The sequence below is a fragment of the Aspergillus lucknowensis genome (genome assembly GCF_044049455.1).
Source record: "Aspergillus lucknowensis strain CBS 449.75 chromosome Unknown BJX67scaffold_1, whole genome shotgun sequence".
Taxonomy (NCBI): domain Eukaryota; kingdom Fungi; phylum Ascomycota; class Eurotiomycetes; order Eurotiales; family Aspergillaceae; genus Aspergillus; species Aspergillus lucknowensis.
Genome location: NW_027263545.1, coordinates 1,528,568 through 1,552,870, shown reverse-complemented (window position 1 = coordinate 1,552,870; position 24,303 = coordinate 1,528,568). Strand labels below are relative to the sequence as shown.

The following is a 24,303-nucleotide window of genomic DNA, read 5'->3' as shown; positions in this document are numbered from 1 at the left end:
CTTCTCCTGCGCCCCCTCCATATATTCCCCCAGGACAGCACTTCTCCTCGAGTTGATGAACCTGGTTGAGGACAGAGACGGGACAGGACATACTAGTTCAGGTCGCATGCGAGGGGCAGGATCGCTTCTTTCTCCGGTACTCAGTGCCTCGTTTCTCGTCATACATTTTATACGTTTCTTCAGATGAAACACTTCGGCCGCTCTGGACCGACCCTGTTGCCAGCAAATAACGTCGACAGCAGTCTTGCGAACAGAATCGAACAAAACAAAAGAATTCATGCTCTTATATACCGTCTAATGCAATCCCGTTTGTAACACCTTACTCCTCCCCTCGGTATTCCTGCTGTGACTTGTCAGCCTTCCTGCTCTTCAGGCAATCAAGGCTCGGGGCTCGACTTGGCCCATCGTCGCATTCCTCTCTCCTGCGCTGTCTCCGCAGCTCCCTCGAAGACCTTTTATCTTCCGTTCACTCCGTACTCTCCCCCGCTCTTCTCACTTTTGTGTTGCTGGACTCGATTATTCCCGTCCCTTCGTCTCCTGCATCTCCCCCACCTTGATCTGCTTAGCCTCTACCCTCTTAGCGCCATTGCGAATCCTCCTCTCTCCTTGAGCAACCAAACCAGGCCGTTTAGAAGCGATTCCTCGAGGAATTGCATCTACTGGAAGTGGCTGTACAAATTCAGGACCCCCTGCGCGAGGCGCCGTCTATCATGCTCGACGAGCTGGACAACGTCTTCGACGACCATCCGTCATTGGATGCGTCGCTCGAGGACTTTGAGAACACCAGCAACCCCCATCGCTCACCAATCTTCGGTCTCCCGTCTCAACATTCAGGTTTCAGGTCCGAGGAATCGGACGGCGAAGGCGACGACACTACCCCAGTTGGCGAGCCCTGGTCCCCGCCTGGATTTCGAAGGTACGACCCTACCCCAAGTAGCGGGTGGTACCGACACCAGCCCTACTCGCGCAAGGTCGATCATGAGCGCTTTGGCCTCAAACCGACTGTGGGAGTCAGTCCATCGCAATCGCGCGAGCCTAGTCCACAGTATGAAGATGCGCTGGAACGCCCTACGGAACAAATCCAGAGCCTCTCTCCCGAACCGGAGGATGTCAGTGTCGCTGCCAGCATCCCATTACCCCCCGATGCAGATTCGCCATTGAAGGGCCGGTCGCCTAGTCCGATGCGACTGCCTGTGAGGCCGAGTGCTGAAACTGAGGCATTGGAGTTCAGACCTGAAGATAATATAAGCAATTGTAGGCATCTTTTTGTTTGATTCACCCTGTCCAGCTTGCTGGCGCGGTATATACTAACACCTGGATCTCTCTTCAAGATATCCGGTTCGCTGTGCGTGCAGAAGTTCAACATCGAGAACCCTTTGTCGCATTCTTCACATACATGCAATCCAAGATCGATCGTATCACAAGCTCCAAGTCAAACGCGACTCTGTCCGTTCTGATTGCCCTGATTTCCATCGCATTCATGCGCGCCTTGTTCATGCCGAGTTTCCCATCAGCGATTCCAGACCTTGTGAAGCTATCGAGCTTTGCGCGCTCATTTGAGCCCCTTATCTACTACTCCGAGAACGGCGTGCAGCAGATTGGAACCTTGCAGGAGACTGGTGTAGCCGTCTGGGATCTCAGTGAGTCTGTGCGGGGCACCAATATGACCAGCGCACCCATTATCGTCCGCCAGCTCGACGAGTTATCCGAATCGCTTAAATCACTCTCCCTAGAGCTGACACGCTTCTTCGCCAACGTTGACTCAGACGTCGATTCGATTCTCCTCGTTATGGATTGGGCCAAGCGCGAGCTAGAAACTTTGTCGTCGCAACCTCCAAGTACCCTACCGTCTATTGTATTCGACAATGTGCACGAACTACTATCGCGACTCGGTACCCTTGAACGGGTGGCAGTCTCAAATGGTGAAGCAGCAGACAGCGAGCTCGCGACGACTCAAACAACATTTGGGACTGTAGTAACGGCAATATTTGGACAGACCTCGGCCCAGCGCACCCGCGCAACCCTAACCCGGACCTTCACCGAGTTCCTATCCGTGCTCGAAGAGTCAATCAACAGCGAACTCACCCACTCAACTGCGCTCTTTGCGTTGTTCGAGTCCATCGACCGCCAGTTCCTGAATCTCCAGCGCACTGTTGTACGCGAATCTGATGCACAGGAGCGCGCCGAGGGCGAAATGCTCAGTTCTCTCTGGACTCGTGTACTTGGCCCGGACGCTGCCGTCGTCCGCAAGTATGAAAAGAACAAGCGACTTCTCGCCAACGTGCGCAGCCGCACAGTTGCAAACAAACATCTCCTCATGGACCATCGCGGTCGTCTCCTCACACTCAAGGTGAACCTCGAAACATTGCGCCGCAAGCTCGTCAGCCCACTAGTCCGGCGTAACGACTCCGTAAGCTTCGCTGGCTCAATCGAATCGGGTAGCAACGGTCGAACCCTTGGCCCCGTTGAAGCCGTGATCGAAGGCCAGATTCGTGGGTTAGAAGGGACATATGACTACCTTCGGGCTGTGCGCGAGAAGCAAAAGGCAAAGCTCATGGAGATGGTGTATGGGTCGGGTCGCAAACTCCCGCCGTCTGACCAGTTGCTTACGGATGGATCTGATGATACGGATTCGATCGACGGAGTATGACGGGCCCTTTCTCCTCACCCTAACTCCATCCATCATCCTTCTCCGTGGACAGTGTCTTTTGTCTGTTCTCTATGCATCATACATTGGGTCGGCGTTATCAGTCGTCTTGTCTAGGTTTGCTGCCGGCACTTGGGTTGTTCATGGCCTCCACGTCTGTCCTACTAAATATACGCATCCATCCGTACATACCCATCCCATACATCCATGCACCAATCACCTCGGAGTCTAAAGGCGCAAACAGGGGGAATGGGTAATGGGCATTTGCTATCGCTTCCCATCTTTTATTCATCATCGGCGAACGAGGCGAAGCAAGGCAAGTAAAAAGCAAGGCGATAGACAACCTTCTCCTCCACTCATACATCCCTCACTTCCCGGCACGTCTCATCTTCTCTCCGCCAGTTCTACCTGTTTTCTCTCTCTCTCTCTCTATCTCTCTCTCTCTCCGTCGTATATCCATCTATCTGCATCTTGGAAGGGAGTGGGAAGGATTGGCTTGGACAAGTGACGGTCTGGTTTGATCTGATGTCAATCTTGCCTTTCCCAAATACATTGTTCTTGTTCGTGTTTATATTTGCTTCTTCTTTCTTCTGGGCTCTGGTCTCTCGTCTGATTATGCTTTATTTCTCGGCATACATGGTGTCTGGAGGTAAGCAGGGAGGTAGGTAGATAGGTAGGTTATCTATCTCACTAGATCTACCCAAGTTAACTAGTTACGGTCTGTGTTACTCTGCTCTATCCCACGTCCTTCCTCTTGTTTCTGTTCTCTCTCGCTGTATACCGAGCGGGATCAGGCCTGAGTCCAGTCATTGGATGAGTGTTAAGAGGAGATATATCCTAATCGCTCACCTCAATAGATCAGAAGAAAGAAGACTATACATCAATAAATTTATTGTAGGTATCTTTAGCAGTTGCCTATCTAGCTGATAATACCGAAGTGGTAAGCTAACGTTCAACATAAATAAATGGAACAAAACGAAACGAAATGAAACGGATAGTCGAACACAACGCGCCCGGGCACCATGAAACCCCTGTTTCCAAACTCCGTCCAATGCAAAATTCTCTTTGGGTAGTGAGGTGATCAAGATGAAGATGAAGAAAGTAAACCGCCTGCTTTTTCTTGCCTTGCTTCGTTTCTTTTCTCAGTCCCGGTTGTATTCGTGTGGTACAAAAAAATAGAGAAAAAGGGAAAACATTGAGATACACCCATGAGTGGATGGACAGCGTGGAGGCAGGAGGCTTAGAATCCATATCCACCGCCGCCATAAGGTGTAGCCCCATACGGTGTTGCAGCGCTAGCACCCCAAGCACTCGCGGCGCCGCCATTCGCATACGCCGTGAATCCACCGTCGATACCCTCGGGCGGTTCGTATGCATCTGGGCTGCGGACACCCATCATGTCTTCATCGGGCATGCCGTTGCGATCGCCTCCCTCTCCTGTGCCGGAGAGCGAGGAGATAACGGAGGCGAGTTTGCGCTGGAGGACAACGATTCCCTGTTGAATTATCATGTCTGGGTCGAGGTTGCCGATGCTCTCGATGTCGAGGTAGAAGTTGTTCGGTTGCGCGTCGTAGTCGAAGGGTTGGTCCGGGGGGGCGGCGTGTTCCCAGGCCGCATTTTGGGAGACAGGCCTAAGACATTGTCAATAAACAACGTGAAGATAGAGGTCATATGTGGGGTAGGGATGAGAGATGATAGACGTACCACTCCTTGACCGGATCCTCTTCATACCAGTAATCCACGTGCCTCAGGTTATTATGCGGATCATACTCGAACCCAATCGCCGCCGTAGGCGCCCACTTCGAATGCTCCTTCGCGATCCCCTTTTTTGCAATACAAGTCATCTTCAACTCCTGCCCCCGTCGCAACTTACAAATGAGCGGGCCATTCCCATCCGGATCCGTGATGACCGGATTCCCCACCCACTCATTCGCGCGCTCCCCTGAAACGACCAAATCACGCGCATAGACACGCATAATCTCATCACCCGTGCAGCGCGCGTGTAGCGACAGTGTAACCGAGCAGCGGGCGCAGTGGTCCTCGCAGTCGCAGTCGCGGGTGTACTCGACGTCCTGGTCGCAGTTTTTCGAGTTCAGCGGGATGAGGCCGAGGCGGTGGGCGAGCATTTCGTCCGGGAGGACGGAGGAGTTCTTTTCAACTTCGACGAGATCAATGGCCATCGTGGGGATATCGGCGAGCATGACACGGCGCAGGGAATTGGCGAAGGCGAGGTCGACAGACGCGAGTTTGAAGTCTACGCGGTAGGGTTCGGCCTTTCATTTTACGATCAGTCTTCCCTTCTGATCCTTTCGTCGCTATGATGTAGTGCTTTGCGAGAGTAGGTCCTTGTGGGGGATGGATTCTGAAGCTCACCTCTCGCACTGTGACTTGGGGCCCGGTGGGCTCGATGTCCATCTCGTAATCCATCGTCGTGACGAGGAGGCGCCCCTGTGTCAGGATATGCGGACAGAGATCACAGATCGATAAAGAGTATATGAGCAATAGGCTATGTGAAGCCGTGTGGGCAGGAGTGGTTGTGAAGAAAGCAGGTCGGTGGTGAAGCTTGAGTGTTGAAGTCTCGATGGAAATTCTACGCTTTGCCCGATCGGGTAACTGGCATCAAAAGCCCTGGAGGCACTTCAAGCAATAATTTCTTTTTATTCACTCCGCCTTATCGACGAAGGACCTGCGCGGGATTATTATTTGATTAGTATCAGACACTCTTCGATAGTTATTCTTGGGTTCCCCTTGAGTTCGATGAGATCGCTCCTTTTTCTCTTCGCGACTTACAGTCTAGGCACTCACTCTACGCTCTACAGATATCTGAATAGGAGCGATAACATCTTTTCGTCTTTCTGAGTCCAGATGTCTGGTGATTCTGAACCATCGACAGGTTCCAAAGAAGCCAAGGTTTCTCGTCAGGTATCCAACCAGACCAAAACCAAGAGAGTCGAGCACCTCATCCCAGAGGCCAGGTAAACGTCGCGTTGAGCGTTCAAACAACCCATGACCTGATCCAAATCACGATCGCGCGACATCAAGAACTTTTTTCCAACCATCCGCAACAATGCCGCCAGACCATGCTCCCGTAGCTTCTATGCTGGCGCGGTCTGCCGAGTCTATAAAGGCCATCGCGTCAAAGCCAGTGTCATGCAAAAAAGCCATCAAGCCGCCAACCGATTGTGCTGCGATAATGGGACCACTCAAACACCGGAAACATACCCAACCAGCCAGAACAGAAATTGTGAACAGATGCAAAATAAATGACGGTAAATAGGAAACCAAGGAATTCTTTTTGGAACATCATATCAAGTCGTAAAAGGGCAGACCAAAAACTGGGCGGTGGTCGATACCATAAAGGGAAACGAGAAGAGATGCGCTATCTCTTCACAGAGCTGCGATTTAGCGCCTCCAGGAGTTCTGGCCGGCTTGCAAGAGCGGCGGCCGCCTGAGAGTACGACACCCACTGTCGCTTCCGCTTTTGCATCTCAGGCCACTGTTCCTCCTCCCGGTCCACGATGACCTCGAAGAATTGATACGAAGCTCTTGGTGCGTTTGATGTCAGCATGTTTGACGGGCGCATGTCCGGAATCGTTCCCAGATCTCTGAGAACCGTGCATACGACTCCGGCTTCCTCCCAAGCCTCTCTGCAGGCGGCCTGTTGGGCACTTCCTTCGTCGGTCTCCCATCCGCCTTTTGGAAGTACCCAACCCCCTCGTCCCGCAGACTGGATCATCAACACCAAACCCTTGTCCTTTGATAACGGGACGACGCCGGCTACCAGGCGTTCGCCTTTCGATCCGTACCCTAGCAATAAGAGAACATGTCAGCGCGGCATCTTGCATGACACTAACAAAATATTGGAGCTCGGACCGAGAGGTGTGAGAGCAAAAGCGAGGTTCGGAAATGGTGATCAGGAATGACTCACGTTGGTTTTTTCGTCCGACACGGGACTGCATTGACCGAACCTGGTCCACCATGTTGGACCAGCGAGGATTTATACCAAAGACCCGAGCTCGAAGCACCTCCAAGAAAAAAAGTTATATAAAGAAGATATCGAGAAGTTATGGAAACACAGCTCTTGCCGTGCCTCGGGGGAAGCTAAATATAAGGAATGGGGCAGTTGCGGTAGCAAAGATGGTGAGAAAACGGTCGACACCGGATGACGACACTATATGGAAGTATAAAGGAAGGCTCCAAAAGGGAGAAACTCCAACACAACAGGATTCCTGGTGGAATAGCGAGCCAGCTATGGTGGATAGGAGCTGGCTCACGACCGTTCCTGGGGATTTCTCTTTTTCTGGGGTGGAACAGGAGGGCGGCCGGGGAAAAGGGCAGAGAAATTTTTTTTGGAAGAGGAAGACGGCAAGGTAGATGAGGAACTAGGAATTCCCGTTCACTCCCGTGGCGGACGGGAACCTCGAGGGAGACTTGTGGACGGAAGCAGACATGATAATCGAGGGGATAGCATAGAAATAGGGGAGGGGATAGGAGGAGAAAGAAGAAAGAGGAACGGAGGGGAGGCGAGACGACGGAGACAGCTTGGGATGGACGATGGGCGGCGCGGTCCGGCAAGACTCAAAGTGTCTTCAAGATGGTACACCTGGCGGTACGGTACGGGTATTACATACGGTAGCTTCCGTCACACAGGTCCTTTTCTCTCTTTCAGGATTTCCGTCTCTCAATGTGAGAACATCCTGTCTTGGTGATGACAAGAGCGTGCTGCTGAACTTAGAATGATCTCCTATCCAGCCTATTTCTCGAAACCTCCCTCAGCATCCATACTGCCCTTTGTCAGGCCCCCGGATGACATCACGTGCAGGAAAGTCTTCAACAAGAGCATCACAGTCACCAGCAGTCATGGCCAACAATAACAGCAGCGAAAGCCGTCAGTCCCAGCGAGGATCTCAGGATCCGCATCTCAACATCTCGTTGCTGCGCTGTCGCGCCTCGATCCAATCGCCACTGGAGCGCTCCCAAGCCCTCTTGGGGTTTCGAGCCACTAACTGATCTTATGTGCATCCCCTGCCTTCCCTAGCTCAACCCAGCTGCAGCCAGCGACAGCATCAACCGAGCAATACCAACGCTCTGATCGACCCCATGGTTCACCAATACTCATTGCCGTGGTCATGCCGTCCGTAACGTATGCACGACGCCCCAGAGTCCCAGACATCACTTGCATGATTCGCTTGAGGTATGGAGCAAATGCGCGTTGGTGAGGGCATGTCAATCGCTGTCAATTTACAGTCTCCAGGTCCTCCACTGCGACTACTCTTTCCGAAATCGACGGCATCTTGCGGGACAAGGAAAGAGTTGGGTCGGAGAGCTCTCGTCCTGAATGACATCGTGTGCCCTGGGTTTGCCGTCTGCCCCGCATCGGTCAACCTCCCAGCTTCAGGCTCGCAAAGGAGCAGATCCGGAAACCTAAAATCCCATGCAGGGCACGCTGGCCGAGCGCTTGGGCATTCCTCCAACCTTCCCCGGAAAGGAGCTCCTCCAGGAAAAAGAAAAGCGAAACAACGCAGCTTCTCCACGATTCCGACGAGAAAAATAAAGTTTGATACTCGAATTTTACCCTGTCCTTCGTTGACTCAACTAAACCCCGAGAAATCACATTGCATTAACTATTACTTCGTCAAACCACGCGCTGACAAAGTTTCCCAAACCAACCGAGACGAAATGGGGTCTGTTTTCCATAATTCGGCCTGTGAGGTAGAAGGGTCCATCCGTTGTACCACAAAAAGGTTTGGCTCACGAGGTGGATCTGACCCAGTTTTCTCTCTTGTCCTCTGGACTGTCTCCTGCTCGTCTCCCCTTGCGAGCGCGAGTCTTGTAATAATTCATCCCTCTCGCGTGCGCCAAAGACCTGTCTCTTCCTCCGGGATTTCGTCGGATTGATTGGACGAGGAACCATCTCATATTGTCAGTTGGTCGTGGACAGTCTCCAAGAATTTCAAAATACTATTAGCATGCAGATTTACCAATGCCCGAAAATGCACAAGTTCCGAACTTGGAGCGGTGTCTTGGAGTTATCCACGTTTCATTTCGTGTGGAATTCATGAGCAGTCTCACCAGTCTGTGGAACCGAGGAAAGGTCCGCACTTTGCCTCCTAATTTTGTTCCAACGTTCGATCATTGCAATTTGTACCTGAGTAACCAGGGAGCGGTGACTGGTGTAGTCGAAGGATGAATCATTGCGTCTGATCAACAGGCTCAGCCAAGGTCGTCGTTTGGAGTGAGATCGGCTGGATCAACGAATCTTCCCCTTGAGATGTCGGTGCCCGAGAAGAAAGTAAAAAAAAAACACACCTGTCTTCAGGTAATAGTGAGATCGAAGCAGATAAATTAACATGCTAAAATAAAATAAAATAGGGGATCAGGCCCGTTGGGGCGAAGAGCGCAGCTGTACCTTGAAATATCCGGAGTGGTATCGTAACGGCGGTCAGCGGTACCAGACAAAACAAGACGCAGTACCTTTCCGGCGTATGCTCAGCGCAGGACTCCAATTGCTGAGTTAGTGCTCTGTAGAAGGATGAATACAGTAAAGTCATTAAGAGTAGCGATGCGACTGCTCGTCCATCCACAATCCTGCATGTCAAGTCTATGACAAGTAGCATCGTTCTTCATTGGAGTGGCGAAAGGAACACCTCCAGGAAGCACGCAGATTGGACCAGCAGCCGGATGCATACAAACTGACAGGGGAGCTGGCCAAGGCTGCTCCTTCTAGAAGCACCAGGAACGCTTGTATCTTCGACCAGAGCTGAGAGAGCCTGGGATCGAAGAAGCTGTGAAGTTGTCCTCATCTTCGAGACTGTGGACGCTGTCTTGTCTTCTCCGAGCTCAACAGCCCACGGCCCTCTTTGTGCTGTGCTGTATTTGAACCCGTCATCCGCCGCATGTCTCCAGCTCCCCAGGTTCTGTTCTCCCCATCGCCGCTGCATCTCTTGACCATCAACACGCGCGCCTTCTCGGGAGAGATTCTTCTTTTCTTCCTTTCCCGCCTTGAGCGCTAGCAATTCTCAGCCCATCGTCAACCTCCAATCTCCATCTTTGCACCTCACTCACTTGCCTCGCCATGGAACCCAGTGACCCCCGAGCACCGATTGACGCCGAACGAGCGAGGCAGTTGTCGCTGTTCCGACCCCTCGGTGAGTAGCCAGTCACAGCAGACTGCTTTTCCCCGTGCAATGGCCATTGGCCCCAGTTTATTTCCTGCGTGCGTCCTGACAGAGGGTCCTCTTGCCCCTCATGATGTATTGTGATTTCTTTGCTCTGTACAGCCCCTCTTCCCATCAATCTGATCCCGTCGCGTTTCCAGTTTGCTCCCCTCGATCATCCTGGCCATTTTCTTCCTCCTCTCTTCTTCTTTTCCTCGGTCCCTCCGTGCCCAATCCTGTCCATTCTCTCCCCAGTCGTTGACTACTCGTCGTGACTAACACGATGGATCCCTCTCACGATCATCGCCGCATCGCCGTCAGCACTCTGACCAATATATGACTCCAGGTTACCAACGCAACTCATGCGGATACTGTAAATCCGATAATGGTAGTCAGTCGCCCTGCTCTGTAGCCCCACCCCGCCGCTCTGGAGCCGATCGCTGAAGCCCATCCTGCCCTCCGTAGGTGCTTCTTACTACGCTAGCTCCATCTCCGTGCGTCCAGGTCACTATGAAGAACTCGTCAACAGGGGATGGAGAAGGTCAGGCTGCATCACCGATCCATCCATCCTTGCAGTGGCACAAATGCAATTTCTTGACGTCCAATCTTCTAACCCTCGTGTAGGTCCGGCACTCTGTACTACAAACAGAACCTGCAGCGATCATGCTGTCCTCACTATACCATGAGGTATGTCTGGTGCGCCTTTCTGGCTTCTTCAGCGATACTGATTAGCCCAGGCTCGAGGCGGCTGCCTACAAACCAAGGCGAGATCAACGCAAGGCAATCAATCGCTGGAACAAGTTCGTCCTGGGCCCTGAGTACATCCGCAGAGCTGCGTACCTCTGCCCGAAAACCAGGGAGTAAGGCCCCGCCGTGTGTCTCTGCAGTCAGAGTGCATTCCGAGCTCACAATCTTGGCTTAGAGAGAAGAAGCGTCGCAAATGCAACTTTGACCTTCTCGACGCTGTCCATGGAGTCGAGTACAGTAATGTGAAGCGGCCGATTGACCCAAAGACCAAAAAACCACTCGAGCCGGCTCATCGCTTCGAAATCAACATTGAAGGTGACACAGTTTCAGAGGCAAAGTAAGCTGACTACTACTGCATCTACTGTGGACACTATACTCAAAGCCCCAGGTTCGAGCTATTCCGCAAATACCAGACCAAGGTGCACAAGGAGGACGTCTCCAAATGGCAGACAAAAGACTTCAAGCGCTTTCTCTGCTCAGGTCTCGAACGAACGGAGCCCAATGCTACGGAAGGCAAGCGCAGATTAGGATCCTGGCACCAATGTTACCGACTCGATGGGAAGCTCGTCGCCGTCGCAGTCCTTGATCTGATGCCCAACGGCGTCAGTTCCGTCTATATCTTGTACGTCTCGCTTCTAAACCGTTATTGTACTCCATCCCTAACAGACAAAGCTACGATCCGGACTACGAGCACTGGGAGTTTGGGAAACTCAGCGCGATGAGAGAAATAGCCACCGCTATCGAGGAGGGCTATAAGTACTACTACATGGGTAAGCTACACCCTCCAATCCACGTCACCAACGTCACGCTGTATCTATTAACATCCCGATCAGGGTATTATATCCACTCCTGCCAAAAGATGCGCTACAAGGGCACTTTCCGGCCACAATATATCCTCGGTTCGTCTCTACCCTCTCCACGAACTGCGTCGTCCCCTAACCAAACAGATCCTGAGTCGCCCACCTGGGACCCGCTGGACGGCGAGCTGACTCGCAAACTTAACGAACGACCCTACGTCTCCCTCTCACGAGACCGCAAAGCAACCACAAACTCTGCCAGCCAAGCCCAAGTCGAAGCGGACGCCGACGCCGACGTCGAAATAAATGACGAGGAAGTCTCGCTCTTCACGCTGCACATGCCCGGCGCCCTCACAGTTGACGAAGTGAAGCGGCTGGACCTGGGATCCTGGCCGTTACTCGTTCACGGATCTTTTGTGCACATGGCTGTGAGTGTCTCTTCTCATCCTTAATCTTTCCCTCCCGACGTTATGAGATGGATACTGAGTACTGACAATATAACACGCATATAGGATCTCGTAGGATGGGAGAGGATGCCAATTGACGAGCCACAGTCGATAAAAGGAATTGTCGCGGAGTTGGCGGCGGTGTTGGGTCCTACGGTTGTGAGGAATAGTGCTGTAGTGTTGTTCGATTGAGTTAGTTATCACTGTCAAAATTTGTCTTTTGCTCTGAGACAGGTTTCATACGGTCGAGAATCGAAATTCAGGAGTCAACTTCAACAGTATAAGCATCAATTGAATTGATATGTACATGCACACCATGTATACTGGATTTCGAGGATATAACAGTTCAGACCACAGATGCTTCACTACCGCCACTATTGTTGTATTAATGAACCTGCCCGGAACGCCTCCCAATGATTGTTTGTTGAAGAAAAGAAAAGGAATTAGCAGCCACAGGAAAGCCAATTATAATCCCATGCACGCAATGTCCGAGTGAAATCGCTAAAATACAGTCGAGAAAAGACAAGTTGACAATTGAGAGAGTAACAACAAGAAGAAATGAATGTAGGCTTTCCAGCTCAGTCCATCATCAGCTCCACCGGTGGTCGGGCAGTCTTCGGGGGCGCCTGCTTCACCGGCATATCAATCGGACTCATCTCCGTGTCCATATCATCTGGATCGGCGCTCGTATCTTCGACCATAACCGCAGGAAGGTTGGGGCTGCCGCCGTGTTCCTCGGGATTGTAGATAAGCGTGCTGCTCCTGCTCCGCTGCTGAGGCAATGGCCAGCTGCCCGTCCTCTTATCGGAGGAAAGAGACATCGGGGTGTCCGGGTCAGCCTGGTACGGGCCGGAGGCGTAGATATTCGCAAAAGCCGCGGTCGACGCCGACTGTTCCGTCTTTAATTGGGCCAGGGCCTGCGCCAGATCGCTAGCGTGGACTTCCTTATTTGGGGGATCCTCAGGGCGCAAGACCCAGCCGTGTGGTGGGCTCGGCGGGGGGCTGATGAAGAAGAGCTTGTCGACCTGCGGGGCCTCGAGGAGCTTGTGCTTCACGCCGGTTTCGTCGGACCCGAGGAGGGGTGTTGGCTCGCCAAAGTAGATCTTTGTGCGGACGGGGCGGTTGAGGAGGCTTTCGCCGTCGAGGAGCTTGCGGGCCTGGATTGCATCGGAGGCATTGTGGAAGGAGCAGACGATGCGGCGGAAAGAGGGGAGGGGCGAGAAGGAGTTGAGGGGAGCGATGGATTCAAGCTGTGCCCGGATGCTGGCGAGAGAGGATGGTTGGAAGAGGGTTAGGTCGTTGAGATCAGTGATTAGGAGGGTGTTTGTTGGTGGTGCCGGTTGGGAGAGAGGCGGGAGGGTGGAGAGGTCGAGGGAGAGCGATGGCTTGGAAGACGAGCGAGAAGACCGAGTGGCCTGGAAGGAGGGAGAAGAAGGGAACGATTGCGGAGATGATGTGCCCCTCATTGTGTGTGTTGTTGTGGGCGTTGGGTAGAGTGTGAGTTGAGAGACAACAGCCGATAGGAGAGGAGGGGGAGGTGGGAGAAAAGATGTCGAGGTCGCCACGGGAGAGAAAAGCTGTTGAGATGGTGGTTGGGATCTGTGTTTCAGTCCTCCAACATGCGAATTTCACTCTGGATGATTTGATGGTTTAATTCTGGACTCCTGGATATGAACTTCCCTCTGCTCTTATAGAGATATCGCGCATGATTCGATCAGTGAACATCGTTTTGCCGTCTTCGTCTGGGCCGGAGGCGCAGCAACGCCTCTGACTTCTGCTTGCGGCGGGAATGAGCGTGCGTACTGCACTGCCCCTGCTTGGCCTATGAGACCGGATGACGAACTTTTCCTCTGGATTCTACCTCGTCGATCCAGGGAACGCGAGCCGTCGGTTGTCGGCAGACGTTCCTGAAGATCGATTCGAGCCCATTCTGCTGCGATGGTCTTTGCCACGGAGTCGCCGTGGTGACTTCTTCAACGCCTGCCACTGCAGGGCTCGGTGATACTACCACATTTCCGGCACGGAATCAGATTTTGTCTGATCAGCAGATGCATTGTGAAAGTAATGCATTTTCGACTTTTGGATGGTTAACAGCATGGATGTCTCTCCTCCGTGGACATCGCGAGTCCTTGCTTCGCCTGCTGACTCTGCCCTGTGTGCTGAACTCAACAGTAGCTCAGAGCCTCTCACGAGCATTGCGGCCGTTTGTCTTGCCAACGCGATATAGGCAACATCATTCGAACTACTATTTTGCGGTCCCCAGCCCCTATTCCCATACATTGCTTCCACGGTCCTATCCCTTGCTGACGACATGCCTCGCATTGCTCCAGACAAGCTCCGCCTCTTGGGTGGAGGTTGGGACCAAAAGCCTGGAAGGAGCAGAAAACAAGTGCAAACAGCCTTGTCAACCCTCTCGCATGTCCAGAAAAGGACGGAGCCGAAGTGATCCGCAGACGCTGGGCTCCGTGGTGGATCTGATTGTGATCTTCCCAATTGTGGCTGATGCCACCTCCGTCTGTCCGAATTATTGGGAGGATCCGAACCCACGGCCAGCTTCGCGAACAACAGGCAACTCAATATCTGTGTGGCTAAGCTCTCCTCGCCTGCTGAACTCGAACGATGCCAAGCTCTGATAGACTTCTTTCATCGAACCCAGGCGAACCCCTGAGGCCGTTATTCCCCCCAGGTCACGGGGTAAGCCAGACGACAGTGTCAACACCACCCCAGGGCTCTCTGACTTTCCCTGTATCGACAGAGACTTCTCCCCATGACCTCTTGCAATGTCATCACAAAGGCTGACAATGCCTCAATTAACTCCCACCGCCATCCCCCTTGCTCAGAGCGGTCGCACCACAGACAAGTCCAGGCTTGGCAACACTTTGCTTCGCTTCGCCTCCACTCGAGCGATGTTTGGCATAGCCACTCCGCATGCTTCCTGAGGGCAAAATGGCTCTTTCCCTTCGCGGTTTCAATAGTACTCGTTTAAGGACTCAAGAAGACGCCTGATTCAGGCTCGCAAAACACACAGCGCCCGGCTTACGCCCGTACCGGGCAATTTGTATCTCCGCCGGAGTAAGCCTTAGGCACATCGCGCTTGCGGCTCGCGGCTATAACACCCGCATACTTGCGAGGCTAGTGACGGCCTTTAAACGGTAAACCTGGGAGAGCACGAAGCCCACGCGCCAAACAGGACCCTCCTCGACGTCCCGGCCAGCAGAAAATGCCTTGTTGCAGCGTCTCCCCCGCGGTCGGAAGCCTTGTGAAGCATCGCAATGCCCCATGCCGTGCCATCCTCTGTGGGCCGAATTGACCATTAGCAAGCGCCGACATTCTATAACCAGTCGTCTCTCTTCAGTGGTACTGGCGGTGTTTCCTTGACGGCAGCAGCATCTTGTTATCCGGGCGCAGTCCCGTCGCTCAGTGTGCCTCATGTGGACTTAGGGTTCTGAGTTGGACAACAGCTGGGTACACAGAGCCAGAGAAGAGGGGTAGAGTTCCTCCGGCCAGATATCCCCCACCATTGATACCAGCCTGGGCGTTGCCAGCTCGTCATGGGTCAACTCCCCATCCATTGCAAGGAAAACTCATTTTCTACGCAAGAGCTGCCATATTCAAATGCCCAGAGACTCTCGATATTCAGGTTTCCATGACCGCTCACCCGTGCATTGAGCAAACGATCAGCCACGTGCTAGCGTGTGCGTGAGGCAGAGTCATGATTTTGGATCCCTTTGGCGATATGTTATACAACCACAGTTTTCTAGAGCTCAACATTTATAGTATCTTCAGATACCAATTAAATTTATATATCTACTCCGGAGTAATCTAATAGCTCTACTTCCTATTGGAATCAAGGCACTTTTGCGTATAGTTCGGTCAGACGTTTTTCCTCCTCCACAAGGCGGTCAGGTGACGCCGAAGCTCCGAAAGTTCAGATTTTCTGAGAGAATGGCTAGTCTCTTTCGTTCCAGCACCACTGTATTTTCACCCATTTACTAGGATCTGAATAACTCTTGATTCCTCCCAGCCAGTCATCATGTTTAAGAGAGCTCTCATTAGACAGGCTCAAGCCTCCCGATCTTTACTTTCCGTCCGTTCCGCATCCACATCACGATTCACCATCCCCCGGACGTCGCAACTCCAACCACAGCTCCTCCGTCCCTTCGCTCGCGGCCCTACACCCCGGAGCTACTCCACAGAGAATAAGACTGAAAATGGAGAAAAGCAACAGAAGGAGGACGAAACGGAATCGTCAGAACCCGCGGAAGATCCGATCGCAAAGGAGCTAGAAGAGAAGAAAAAGGAAGTTGTCGAGCTTAAGGTACGCTTGTTTAATCTTGCCCTCATTAATGGGCTCCAATATGCATTTCTGCAGACGAATGGACATAAATCTGATCAATTTACAAATAGGACAAATATGTCCGCTCTGTTGCAGACTTCCTCAACCTCCAGGAGCGTACCAAGCGGGACATGGAAAATGCACGCAACTTCGCCATTCAGCGCTTCGCCGTCGACCTTCTTGAAAGTATTGACAACTTTGACCGTGCTCTCCTCGCAGTCCCCTCCGACAAGCTCGGCGCTGCGAAGACCGAAGAGAACAAGGACCTTCTAGACCTTGTCGATGGCCTGAAGATGACGCAGAACATCTTGATGAACACCCTGCAGAAGCATGGATTGCAACGATTCGACCCCGGCGAGCCCACCGAGGATGGAAAACCCCAGAAGTTCGACCCCAACCGTCATGAGGCCACGTTCATGGCCAAGGCCGAAGGCCGGGAAGATGGAGAGATCATGTACACCCAAAGCAAGGGATTCTTGCTCAACGGTCGTGTTTTAAGGGTGAGTAGCATCTCTATCGACCGCCCATGGACCGCATACTAATTCTGTCTGTATAGGCTGCCAAGGTCGGTGTTGTGAAGAACAACTAAGCCTCGAGGCGTGAGAGCCTCGACAGCCCGCCCTCGCCTATTTTCTCTGTACAATATATACTTTTGTCTATTCACCTTGAGAGATTCCTTACCTCTTTCAACCCGCTCACAATTCGCGATTCTCTAGTTGTATGCTTTTTGGATGGTCGTCTATTTTGTGTATGGTCGCATTTGTATGATACACTTTTTCGTATGACTGGAGGCGTCTGGACTGTCTTCTTGTTTTCTCTGGGCATTTTTCATTACGGCGTTCCTCTCACAACCTCCCCTCTATGTATAACTATCACGATGACTGGATTGGTGTCTTTTTTCACGTCTCGGAAAAGTCATCGTGTATCAAAAAGCGCATTGGCACGGATATGGTTCAGATGCTCATTGCATTGATCATGTTTCTATTCATCTCTCTTTCCCCTGGTTGCTCTGGCGGCACTTTGGCGATGCAATTATCGGTCATAGAATTAATACAGACACTGGCCATGTTCGCAAATCTTATCCAATTCCTAGCACAGTGAAAATAGGCCGATCCCTGAGCAGAGCAGTAGTTAACAACAACTAAAGGATGGAAATAACAACCGTCCATCTGCGAGAGCATTTTGCGTCCAGTGTAGTTCTCTCCACTAAATAGTTGATCCGTTCCGAGGGAACATTTGTTTAGCATCAGGACCCAATCAACCGACCCAGAAACAGACCGTCGACTCCCGTTGCGATTACCCCGGATTTTGGAAATGCGTCTACTTGCTACGAGCAGGGCACTACGCCTTGGTAGCGGAGGATGGTCAGTTCCCTCAGCTCGTAGCACCGTTCGCGCTCCCTTCGCCCGCCTCCCAAAAGCCCAAACCGTCGAACGTCGAGGGTGGAGCTCGACAGCTGTGCGCCGGACACAAGATACCTCAGAAAAGCCAAGAGGTGCCGCGACATCTTCGGCATTTCCCAGATCATTGACAGTGGAGGGTAAAACCTACCGCATCGACAACTGGACAAACACCCCCGAGACGATTCTCTCCCATATCGGCCGCCGACTCTACCTCGATGAAAATCACCCGCTCGCGATCACTCGCAAGCTCATTGAGAGCCAGTTCCCTGGCCCGAGATACGGCAACTACTCCGAGACGGACCCAATCGTGACGACGGCCCAGAATTTCGACGTCCTCGGTTTCCCCGCAGACCATCCCGGCCGGAGTCGCACGGATACATATTACCTCAATGACAAGACCGTTCTACGAACGCATACGAGCGCCCATCAGCAGGCTTATTTCCAGCAGATCAACCGCAATGAGACGGCGCGTCCAGAGGAAGTTGGGTATACGGTTGTCGCTGATGTCTACCGAAGAGATGAGATTGATCGGAGCCACTACCCGGTGTTCCACCAGATGGAAGGTGCAATGCTGTGGAAACGACCTAGCGAAGATCCCCTGAAGTACTCGAGTCAGACAGCGGCCGCGATCATGAAAGATCTCAGCACCATTCCGTCCCATGATGTCCCGGTTGAAGACCCGAATCCTACTATTCATCCGCAGCGGAACCCGCTCCAGGCCGAGCACCATAGCGAGGAGGAAGTTGAGGCTATCGCCGCGCATCTCAAGCGGTCACTGGAAAGAATGGTCATCAAGGTCTTCAGCGAGGCCCAGAAGGCTGCTGCCGCCGCGGAAGGTGTGGAAGCAGAACCCCTGAAGGTCCGATGGATTGAGGCCTATTTTCCCTTTACTAGCCCATCGTGGGAGCTTGAAGTGTTTTGGCAGGGCGATTGGCTTGAGATTCTGGGATGCGGAGTGGTCAAGCAGGAGCTTCTTATTAACTCGGACGTGCCCAACCGTGTAGGGTGGGCTTTTGGCTTAGGTCTCGAGCGCATCGCGATGCTCCTCTTCAACATCCCCGACATCCGGCTATTCTGGTCAAAGGACGAACGATTCCTCTCCCAGTTCAAGGCGGGTCAGATCACCCGCTTCGAACCATTCTCTAAGCACCCTGCCTGCTACAAGGATGTCGCGTTCTGGCTCCCGTCTGCGGCTGTCAGTGGCGGGAGTGCGGCTGGCGGCGCGGTGCCGGTCCACGAGAACGATATCATGGAGATCGTGCGTAGTGTTGGCGGCGACCTCGTTGAGGATGTTAAGCTGATTGATGAATTCACACACCCCAAGACAGCACGTAAGAGCATGTGCTATCGCATCAACTACCGGAGTTTGGAGCGCACATTGACAAATGAGGAGACGAACGATCTTCATGAAGAAGTGCGGCAGAAGCTTGTCGGTCATCTAGGTGTTGAGCTACGATGATTGAGGGTCCCTATAGATTATGTACACATACTTGTATTATACGGGTAGCTGGATGCAATTGTACGATATCCCAACCTTAATCCTCGTTTCCGGCCATACTTTACAGTCATTCTCGAAATCGCCTTCACCAACAAACACTGGATGAGTCTTCTCCGCGACCACCGCCAAGACACTTGCATGGATAGATTATCGAAGCCCCTACCCCTTAACTGGGGCCCTCTGTAAGTTTCATCTAGTATTACAAGTTGTGTATATTATTTCTGGAACTGAGCGTCTCTGGCAAGCATTCAGGCTATCTAGTATGAATATATCTGAACAAATGATAAAAGTCTGCTTGTCTCAATCGAGCTGCAAACAGGTGTTTAATTTTATATAGAATAATAAGCAATTAAGCCCTAGTAGACAAGAAACATGACTTTTGAAGCATATTATAGTTCCTGTACTCAAGCAAACCACTAACAATGGCCCAGCAGTCGATGGTAATGTGAATCTTGGCAGTGGAGTGAAATATTAATGATCACATATTTTTAGGTGAACAATTACCGAGAATTGCCGCATGGCCGCCAGTGGACCGCCGCACGCCGTTGTGAAGCGCGACCCGAGCCGCTGATTGGCCACTCGTGCTGGATTTCCGATGGCGCAGGCCTTCGGAGCCTTGATCTATCTCCGTGCTGCTCGTTAAATTTATTTCCATCTCCAACTTGCTTCCTGCAGCTCCAACAACCCCAACTTCGCTCCTCCCCCCCCCCCGGCTCCTCCGCTCTCTCCGAGCTGTAATGTCCCTGTTCTCCGGTCGACGATGGCAAGCACCGCGAAGCTGAAGATGTCGCACTCCTCACAGGTCGATGCGCTGGTGATGAAGAAGGTGCATTATCCCTTCTGGTTTGGTGGTTCTGCGTCATGCTTTGCGGCTACCGTGACGCATCCGCTGGATCTTGGTGAGATTTTCCTTCTTGATTTTTTAAGGTTGATAATGGTAATTTGGACTAATGTGTGGAACTTTAGTCAAGGTATATCTCTCCCTTTCACATTTTATCGCGCTATGCTTTGGAAACTAAGATTGAACGGTATAGGTCCGCTTACAGACACGGGCCCCTGGGGCGCCCTCGACAATGTTGGGGACATTTGCGCACATCTTAAGGAATAATGGAATTTTCGGTTTATACAATGGGGTATGTTGACACCTTGGGTTGAGGCAAACGAAATTAGCAAAGTTCTGGGCTCACTTCTACACCTGATCCAGTTATCTGCTGCCCTTTTGCGCCAGATCACGTATTCCACAACTCGATTCGGAATCTACGAGGAGCTTAAATCCCGCTTCACCAAACCATCGTCACCTCCCGGGTTCATCACTCTGCTTGGTATGGCATGCACATCGGGTATAATCGGCGGGATCGCGGGGAATCCAGCAGATGTGCTAAACGTACGCATGCAATCCGATGCCGCGCTTCCTCCCGCGCAACGGCGCAACTACCGCCATGCATTCCACGGTCTTGTCCAGATGACACGCACGGAGGGCTTTTCAAGTCTCTTCCGTGGCGTATGGCCTAACTCCACGCGCGCTGTCTTGATGACTTCCTCTCAGCTCGTCTCCTACGACGTCTTCAAGCGCATGTGTCTCGAAAAATTCAGGATGTCTGACAGCCTCGCAACACACTTCACTGCCTCACTCTTGGCAGGTTTCGTCGCAACCACGGTGTGCAGCCCCGTGGACGTTATCAAGACCCGAGTGATGAGTGCCTCACCTGCGGAGAGCCGTGGGCACGGCATTGTAGGCCTTCTGCGTGAGATCATCCGGAAAGAGGGCTTCGCTTGGGCCTTTCGCGGCTGGGTACCCAGTTTCATTCGCCTGGGACCACATACCATCGCCACATTCATCTTCCTCGAGGAACATAAGAAGCTCTACCGCTTCCTGAAGGGGATTCCCCAGGGTGGCGGAAAGTTATAACGTCGCTATCCAGCTTACCACTCCGCCCTTTTTCTCACCCCGTCACCTACGCGCATATACACAGCATATACGTTTGCACATTTTGGATCTTTTTAGATTTCAATTCGCCCACCTATGCTTTCCCCTACTTCGCTTTTACTACGAAGCACCCTCATCCTTTAACACAGAATTTATCGGGGGATGAGCCGGGCCGCATTCTGACCATATGGCCCAGTTCCTAAGGTGCCACACCTTACCGAAGCACCAATATACCACGCCCTACAGCCTTACCCTACCCTCCACCCTCCCACGCCTCACACTTTCATTCCTCTCTTTCTCTCTCTCTCTCTCTCTCTCGCAGATATCTGTCGAAACATACCCGAGACTATTCCAGATTAGACCCTTTGCCTGTACCTCTGCATTTGTGACCGTGATTGGATTCGATTAAATGGGATAACCCGAAAATAGAGTGCGTGGGTGGCTTGTTCTGCTTCTTTTTAAAGGATACTCTGTCTTGCCTTGGTGTATATACGGCGATTTGGTTGCTTTTCTTTTTCTTTAATAGAAGAGAATAAATAGATAGGATTGGATTGAGTTGTAGTTACCAGATATATTTTGTGGGGAGGAGGGGTTCAGTGGGAGAGTCGCGAGAGTCGCGAGAACGGTATTCCTAGGAGTATTTTGGTTACGGGTATAAATTGTAGAAGATATTCAACACAGTGTGCATAGTTGTTCAAACTACGGCGAGGCTATATACATCCATCTCCAACGAGCCCAAGGAAAAAGGACGCGGAAGATGCTGTATCGTATCCCCGCTGATCAGGTAGAGTACATGTTGGCATTGACAAATATAACAACGCATTTGCAAGCTTGGCTTCAATCACCGCTGGAATTCTAGTACAGATCTAATCTACCGGTCCAGGCGGGCGGGGAAGTTGCCGGCCTCTGCAACGTTTATTCATGAGTATGATGTTTTGCGTGAGAAGGGGGAGGGAGAAGGGATAGAGACGTACCACGCTGGGTGTCCCATCGGTCCGTCCAGGTCTTGGGGCAGAGGGAACGGTAGGCGTAGTAGAACTGTGACGCGAATTAGGCTGGGTTCTTGAGTGTTTGATGGCCCTGTTGTGCGGATATACCTGGCGGCATGGGCGGAAGTCTTCACCCTTGGCGGTCACGCACTTGTAGTAGTCGACGTAGTTTTGCCAGCAGTGCTTGGTCCTGTGAATTCTTGTTAACCTCCGGAGGCAGACGAGCTTCAGGAAGAGATCGTACTGGTTTTGCTGAGGGAAACGGGCGTCATAGCCTAGAAACGGGTAACCGAGCGATTGTCAGCTCCAGGGATCGAGGATGTGCAGCAGAAAGGTACAAAATGCGATTGGGTCGACTCGGATATTTGTTAGCTACGTACCAGCTAGAAGAGGTCAGCAATTGATCCTTAATCGCAGCGCAAGAGCATGAATTGAGCTCGGCAGAAGAAACTCACCAGTCACGAACTTGAAGGGCTTGGTCTCGACGGGCTCGTCGGGGTCGGCTTCAGGAATGGCACCCATTTTGACGGCGTATCTTCAATTAAATAAGCCTTGTCTCGGGGTATTTGAATAGCGAGAGGGCGACGTGGAGGTGGAGAGAACCAGGTAGGAGAGGTGAGGTCCGTGGTGGTGGTGAGGGTGGAACAACCCGTGAAATCCCATGCCGGGCGTGACCGCCCAGGTAAACGAGCCACTCACAGGCTGAGATTTCCTAAACACCAACCCGAAGCCGTCAAGTGGCTTTCGACCGTTCCGTCACCACATCCCGAACCTCGACCTCCTCATCCTATACTCTCTCCTCGTCTGTAATTACCACCAGCATTCTGCTGCCCCGTCTTCCACCATGCACCCCTCTCGTCTATTGGGAATGCAGCCCACCCGGCGCTATGCTTTCGCTACTCCCGTAAGTTCTCGGCTATCCCTGGCGTTGAATGAGGTGAAAAAAAGACTTGGCGGGTGCTAACCGGACGATGTAGAAGGAACCCCAAAGCGGTACGACTCCCGCGAGACCTGCTATCGTCGATTGATATATGGATTCAATTGGGCTGTCGGGCATCACACTAACGACATCCACTAGCTCACACCATTTCTCAGCGCCTGCGTACTCTTAAGAAGATTCCCCCGGAGTTGATTCCTCTCGGTATGCCATCCTCCAGCAATTCCATTGTCCTCTTAGAGCGGAGTAGTGCTAATTATCTACAGGCGTTGTCCTTGGGTACGCTGATTCCCCAACACATAGCTTTCATTCCTGCACATGACGATCTCCAACCCCATCTCCCAAAAACCGAGCCCTTGTCTCTCACTAACATCCCGACCCCAGTGTCGCCATCGCAGCCGCTATCTACTCCAGCGCGAACAAGCTCATGACCGACAAGACCCTGCGTCTTGGCCGCAACCGTCCCGAGGACCGCGAGCACTAGATTGTACCATCACAATGTGATTCTATGAAATGGCCGATCCGACCCTTCCTGTTCTTTCTGTATTGGCGATCTGTATTATCCACGGGCAACTTGATGCCGCGGGAGGCGGTAAAAAGTGATGTCTCCGGAAATCTCAGGCCGGGGGTTGGAGCGCGTGTATATAGTACTGCTTTGAACAAGGAGTTCTGATGAAGCAATATTGTGCAATATTACTGTCACCTGGTTCTCGACTTTTTCCCGATTCGTAGCTAAAGCACGCTCAAAGATCATTCAGGTTTTGGGCCGGCGACGTCCAGCTCTTCTAGCCGTCGCATTGGGTCTTGCGAAGCCTCGCCATCCGTCATTCCTTCAGCCGCAAGCTTGTCTTCCTCGCTCACGGCGTACTTGGACAAGTAGCCTTCCTGTAATACATAGTTAAAAGGGATAGTCGCTAAATCAAATTCCGGGCCATTGGCGTACCTGTTCCCAAATAGCTGTTTTGCTTCCGAGGCCTTCGTTACTCTCCTTCTGCGGCTTGGCGGCCGCCACTTTTATCGTGCGTCCGTACAGTTCACTACCATCCATGTTGTCGATTGCTTCTTTCGCATCCTCTGGTAGGTCAAACTCCACATATCCAAATCCGCGATGGAGCTCGTTGGAGTCGGGCAGGTCAGGTTTCGGAAGCGTAATATCAACGACCTCTCCAAAGGGCACGAATGCCTCGGCCAGAGTCTGGACGGTCGCCGTTTGGTCGAGGCCTCCGACGTAGACCGTACACTTTAAACGGGTCTTTTCGCTCATTGTAGGGAGATGAACTTTTAGATAGGCAAACTGATGGTTCAATGCTGCGACAAAAAGAAGCTTCTTTGCTCATCATCTGGTGCCATCACGTGTTCATCTCTCGGCAGATGTTTTGGCGAGCTCCGAAACGGGTTTAGGCCAAAGTGACCCCCCAA

The 24,303-nt window shown here is 52.2% G+C and overlaps 13 protein-coding genes across 13 annotated transcripts; 7 read left to right on the top strand and 6 right to left on the bottom strand.

Moving 5' to 3' along the window:
• Nucleotides 1-495: 495 nt before the first annotated feature.
• On the top strand, nt 496-2,699 carry BJX67DRAFT_18884 (uncharacterized protein). The gene is made up of 2 exons (XM_071025297.1): nt 496-1,254; nt 1,332-2,699. The coding sequence occupies exons 1-2, from the start codon at nt 711-713 to the stop codon at nt 2,648-2,650; spliced, it is 1,863 nt and encodes a 620-aa protein (XP_070891780.1). The 5' UTR covers nt 496-710; the 3' UTR covers nt 2,651-2,699.
• Nucleotides 2,700-3,529: 830 nt separating this feature from the next.
• Nucleotides 3,530-5,194, bottom strand: BJX67DRAFT_340395 (DNA-directed RNA polymerase II core subunit RPB3). Its single transcript, XM_071027789.1, has 3 exons — nt 5,021-5,194; nt 4,352-4,920; nt 3,530-4,278 (listed from the first exon to the last, which is right to left on the bottom strand). The coding sequence occupies exons 1-3, from the start codon at nt 5,072-5,074 to the stop codon at nt 3,888-3,890; spliced, it is 1,014 nt and encodes a 337-aa protein (XP_070891779.1). The 5' UTR covers nt 5,075-5,194; the 3' UTR covers nt 3,530-3,887.
• Nucleotides 5,195-5,801: 607 nt separating this feature from the next.
• On the bottom strand, nt 5,802-6,686 carry BJX67DRAFT_340393 (NUDIX hydrolase). The gene has a single exon (XM_071027788.1). It carries the CDS (start codon nt 6,381-6,383, stop codon nt 6,027-6,029), a length of 357 nt encoding a protein of 118 aa, XP_070891778.1. The 5' UTR covers nt 6,384-6,686; the 3' UTR covers nt 5,802-6,026.
• A 1,064-nt stretch (nt 6,687-7,750) lies between these two features.
• On the top strand, nt 7,751-8,908 carry BJX67DRAFT_18541 (uncharacterized protein). Its single transcript, XM_071025243.1, has one exon. It carries the CDS (start codon nt 7,844-7,846, stop codon nt 8,543-8,545), a length of 702 nt encoding a protein of 233 aa, XP_070891777.1. The 5' UTR covers nt 7,751-7,843; the 3' UTR covers nt 8,546-8,908.
• On the bottom strand, nt 8,692-9,431 carry BJX67DRAFT_18849 (uncharacterized protein). Its single transcript, XM_071025284.1, has 2 exons — nt 9,057-9,431; nt 8,692-8,960 (listed from the first exon to the last, which is right to left on the bottom strand). The coding sequence occupies exons 1-2, from the start codon at nt 9,262-9,264 to the stop codon at nt 8,839-8,841; spliced, it is 330 nt and encodes a 109-aa protein (XP_070891776.1). The 5' UTR covers nt 9,265-9,431; the 3' UTR covers nt 8,692-8,838.
• A 62-nt stretch (nt 9,432-9,493) lies between these two features.
• BJX67DRAFT_18504 (arginyltransferase) lies at nt 9,494-12,179 on the top strand. The gene is made up of 11 exons (XM_071025236.1): nt 9,494-9,795; nt 10,151-10,195; nt 10,270-10,345; nt 10,429-10,491; nt 10,542-10,664; nt 10,727-10,888; nt 10,940-11,173; nt 11,224-11,321; nt 11,385-11,450; nt 11,499-11,776; nt 11,861-12,179. The coding sequence occupies exons 1-11, from the start codon at nt 9,723-9,725 to the stop codon at nt 11,984-11,986; spliced, it is 1,344 nt and encodes a 447-aa protein (XP_070891775.1). The 5' UTR covers nt 9,494-9,722; the 3' UTR covers nt 11,987-12,179.
• cbpA (putative calcineurin binding protein) lies at nt 12,180-13,551 on the bottom strand. Its single transcript, XM_071025237.1, has one exon. It carries the CDS (start codon nt 13,258-13,260, stop codon nt 12,373-12,375), a length of 888 nt encoding a protein of 295 aa, XP_070891774.1. The 5' UTR covers nt 13,261-13,551; the 3' UTR covers nt 12,180-12,372.
• Nucleotides 13,552-14,664, top strand: BJX67DRAFT_18559 (uncharacterized protein). The gene has a single exon (XM_071025246.1). It carries the CDS (start codon nt 13,843-13,845, stop codon nt 14,425-14,427), a length of 585 nt encoding a protein of 194 aa, XP_070891773.1. The 5' UTR covers nt 13,552-13,842; the 3' UTR covers nt 14,428-14,664.
• Nucleotides 14,665-15,746: 1,082 nt separating this feature from the next.
• On the top strand, nt 15,747-17,206 carry grpE (mitochondrial nucleotide exchange factor MGE1). Its single transcript, XM_071027787.1, has 3 exons — nt 15,747-16,112; nt 16,202-16,630; nt 16,687-17,206. Exons 1-3 carry the CDS (start codon nt 15,828-15,830, stop codon nt 16,717-16,719), a joined length of 747 nt encoding a protein of 248 aa, XP_070891772.1. The 5' UTR covers nt 15,747-15,827; the 3' UTR covers nt 16,720-17,206.
• A 238-nt stretch (nt 17,207-17,444) lies between these two features.
• On the top strand, nt 17,445-20,940 carry BJX67DRAFT_369309 (putative phenylalanyl-tRNA synthetase alpha subunit; the record flags this gene model as incomplete). Its single annotated transcript, XM_071030746.1, has 5 exons — nt 17,445-17,511; nt 17,626-18,962; nt 19,834-19,968; nt 20,066-20,164; nt 20,236-20,940. 5 exons carry the CDS (start codon nt 17,445-17,447, stop codon nt 20,938-20,940), a joined length of 2,343 nt encoding a protein of 780 aa, XP_070891771.1.
• Nucleotides 20,941-21,617: 677 nt separating this feature from the next.
• Nucleotides 21,618-22,567, bottom strand: BJX67DRAFT_340357 (cytochrome c oxidase subunit VIb). The gene is made up of 5 exons (XM_071027786.1): nt 22,403-22,567; nt 22,192-22,222; nt 22,056-22,137; nt 21,933-21,996; nt 21,618-21,864 (listed from the first exon to the last, which is right to left on the bottom strand). The coding sequence occupies exons 1-5, from the start codon at nt 22,467-22,469 to the stop codon at nt 21,830-21,832; spliced, it is 279 nt and encodes a 92-aa protein (XP_070891770.1). The 5' UTR covers nt 22,470-22,567; the 3' UTR covers nt 21,618-21,829.
• Nucleotides 22,568-22,791: 224 nt separating this feature from the next.
• BJX67DRAFT_376580 (uncharacterized protein) lies at nt 22,792-23,368 on the top strand (the record flags this gene model as incomplete). Its single annotated transcript, XM_071031906.1, has 5 exons — nt 22,792-22,851; nt 22,925-22,940; nt 23,026-23,088; nt 23,151-23,163; nt 23,269-23,368. The coding sequence occupies 5 exons, from the start codon at nt 22,792-22,794 to the stop codon at nt 23,366-23,368; spliced, it is 252 nt and encodes an 83-aa protein (XP_070891769.1).
• BJX67DRAFT_340353 (RNA-binding protein) lies at nt 23,067-24,186 on the bottom strand. The gene is made up of 2 exons (XM_071027785.1): nt 23,828-24,186; nt 23,067-23,769 (listed from the first exon to the last, which is right to left on the bottom strand). Exons 1-2 carry the CDS (start codon nt 24,146-24,148, stop codon nt 23,635-23,637), a joined length of 456 nt encoding a protein of 151 aa, XP_070891768.1. The 5' UTR covers nt 24,149-24,186; the 3' UTR covers nt 23,067-23,634.
• Between the last annotated feature and the right edge of the window lie 117 nt (nt 24,187-24,303).

What these genes read in the sequence shown, in the direction of transcription:
- BJX67DRAFT_18849 (XM_071025284.1), bottom strand. Translation starts at nt 9,264, where the DNA reads ATGCTACTTGTCATAGACTTGACATGCAGGATTGTGGATGGACGAGCA. An exon ending in ACCACTCCGGATATTTCAAG is followed by an intron (nt 8,961 to 9,056) that starts GTACAGCTGCGC and finishes TATTACCTGAAG; the next exon opens with ACAGGTGTGTTTTTTTTTTA.
- BJX67DRAFT_18559 (XM_071025246.1), top strand. Translation starts at nt 13,843, where the DNA reads ATGCATTGTGAAAGTAATGCATTTTCGACTTTTGGATGGTTAACAGCA.
- BJX67DRAFT_18504 (XM_071025236.1), top strand. Translation starts at nt 9,723, where the DNA reads ATGGAACCCAGTGACCCCCGAGCACCGATTGACGCCGAACGAGCGAGG. An exon ending in GTCAGTTCCGTCTATATCTT is followed by an intron (nt 11,174 to 11,223) that starts GTACGTCTCGCT and finishes TAACAGACAAAG; the next exon opens with CTACGATCCGGACTACGAGC. An exon ending in CCGGCCACAATATATCCTCG is followed by an intron (nt 11,451 to 11,498) that starts GTTCGTCTCTAC and finishes CTAACCAAACAG; the next exon opens with ATCCTGAGTCGCCCACCTGG.
- BJX67DRAFT_340395 (XM_071027789.1), bottom strand. Translation starts at nt 5,074, where the DNA reads ATGGATTACGAGATGGACATCGAGCCCACCGGGCCCCAAGTCACAGTG. An exon ending in CCCAAGTCACAGTGCGAGAG is followed by an intron (nt 4,921 to 5,020) that starts GTGAGCTTCAGA and finishes GTAAAATGAAAG; the next exon opens with GCCGAACCCTACCGCGTAGA. An exon ending in GAGGATCCGGTCAAGGAGTG is followed by an intron (nt 4,279 to 4,351) that starts GTACGTCTATCA and finishes ACAATGTCTTAG; the next exon opens with GCCTGTCTCCCAAAATGCGG.
- BJX67DRAFT_18541 (XM_071025243.1), top strand. Translation starts at nt 7,844, where the DNA reads ATGGAGCAAATGCGCGTTGGTGAGGGCATGTCAATCGCTGTCAATTTA.
- BJX67DRAFT_340353 (XM_071027785.1), bottom strand. Translation starts at nt 24,148, where the DNA reads ATGAGCGAAAAGACCCGTTTAAAGTGTACGGTCTACGTCGGAGGCCTC. An exon ending in AAACAGCTATTTGGGAACAG is followed by an intron (nt 23,770 to 23,827) that starts GTACGCCAATGG and finishes TATGTATTACAG; the next exon opens with GAAGGCTACTTGTCCAAGTA.
- cbpA (XM_071025237.1), bottom strand. Translation starts at nt 13,260, where the DNA reads ATGAGGGGCACATCATCTCCGCAATCGTTCCCTTCTTCTCCCTCCTTC.
- BJX67DRAFT_18884 (XM_071025297.1), top strand. Translation starts at nt 711, where the DNA reads ATGCTCGACGAGCTGGACAACGTCTTCGACGACCATCCGTCATTGGAT. An exon ending in TGAAGATAATATAAGCAATT is followed by an intron (nt 1,255 to 1,331) that starts GTAGGCATCTTT and finishes TCTCTCTTCAAG; the next exon opens with ATATCCGGTTCGCTGTGCGT.
- grpE (XM_071027787.1), top strand. Translation starts at nt 15,828, where the DNA reads ATGTTTAAGAGAGCTCTCATTAGACAGGCTCAAGCCTCCCGATCTTTA. An exon ending in AGGAAGTTGTCGAGCTTAAG is followed by an intron (nt 16,113 to 16,201) that starts GTACGCTTGTTT and finishes ATTTACAAATAG; the next exon opens with GACAAATATGTCCGCTCTGT. An exon ending in TCAACGGTCGTGTTTTAAGG is followed by an intron (nt 16,631 to 16,686) that starts GTGAGTAGCATC and finishes CTGTCTGTATAG; the next exon opens with GCTGCCAAGGTCGGTGTTGT.
- BJX67DRAFT_340357 (XM_071027786.1), bottom strand. Translation starts at nt 22,469, where the DNA reads ATGGGTGCCATTCCTGAAGCCGACCCCGACGAGCCCGTCGAGACCAAG. An exon ending in GCCCTTCAAGTTCGTGACTG is followed by an intron (nt 22,223 to 22,402) that starts GTGAGTTTCTTC and finishes ACCCGTTTCTAG; the next exon opens with GCTATGACGCCCGTTTCCCT. An exon ending in CGTTTCCCTCAGCAAAACCA is followed by an intron (nt 22,138 to 22,191) that starts GTACGATCTCTT and finishes AAGAATTCACAG; the next exon opens with GACCAAGCACTGCTGGCAAA.
- BJX67DRAFT_340393 (XM_071027788.1), bottom strand. Translation starts at nt 6,383, where the DNA reads ATGATCCAGTCTGCGGGACGAGGGGGTTGGGTACTTCCAAAAGGCGGA.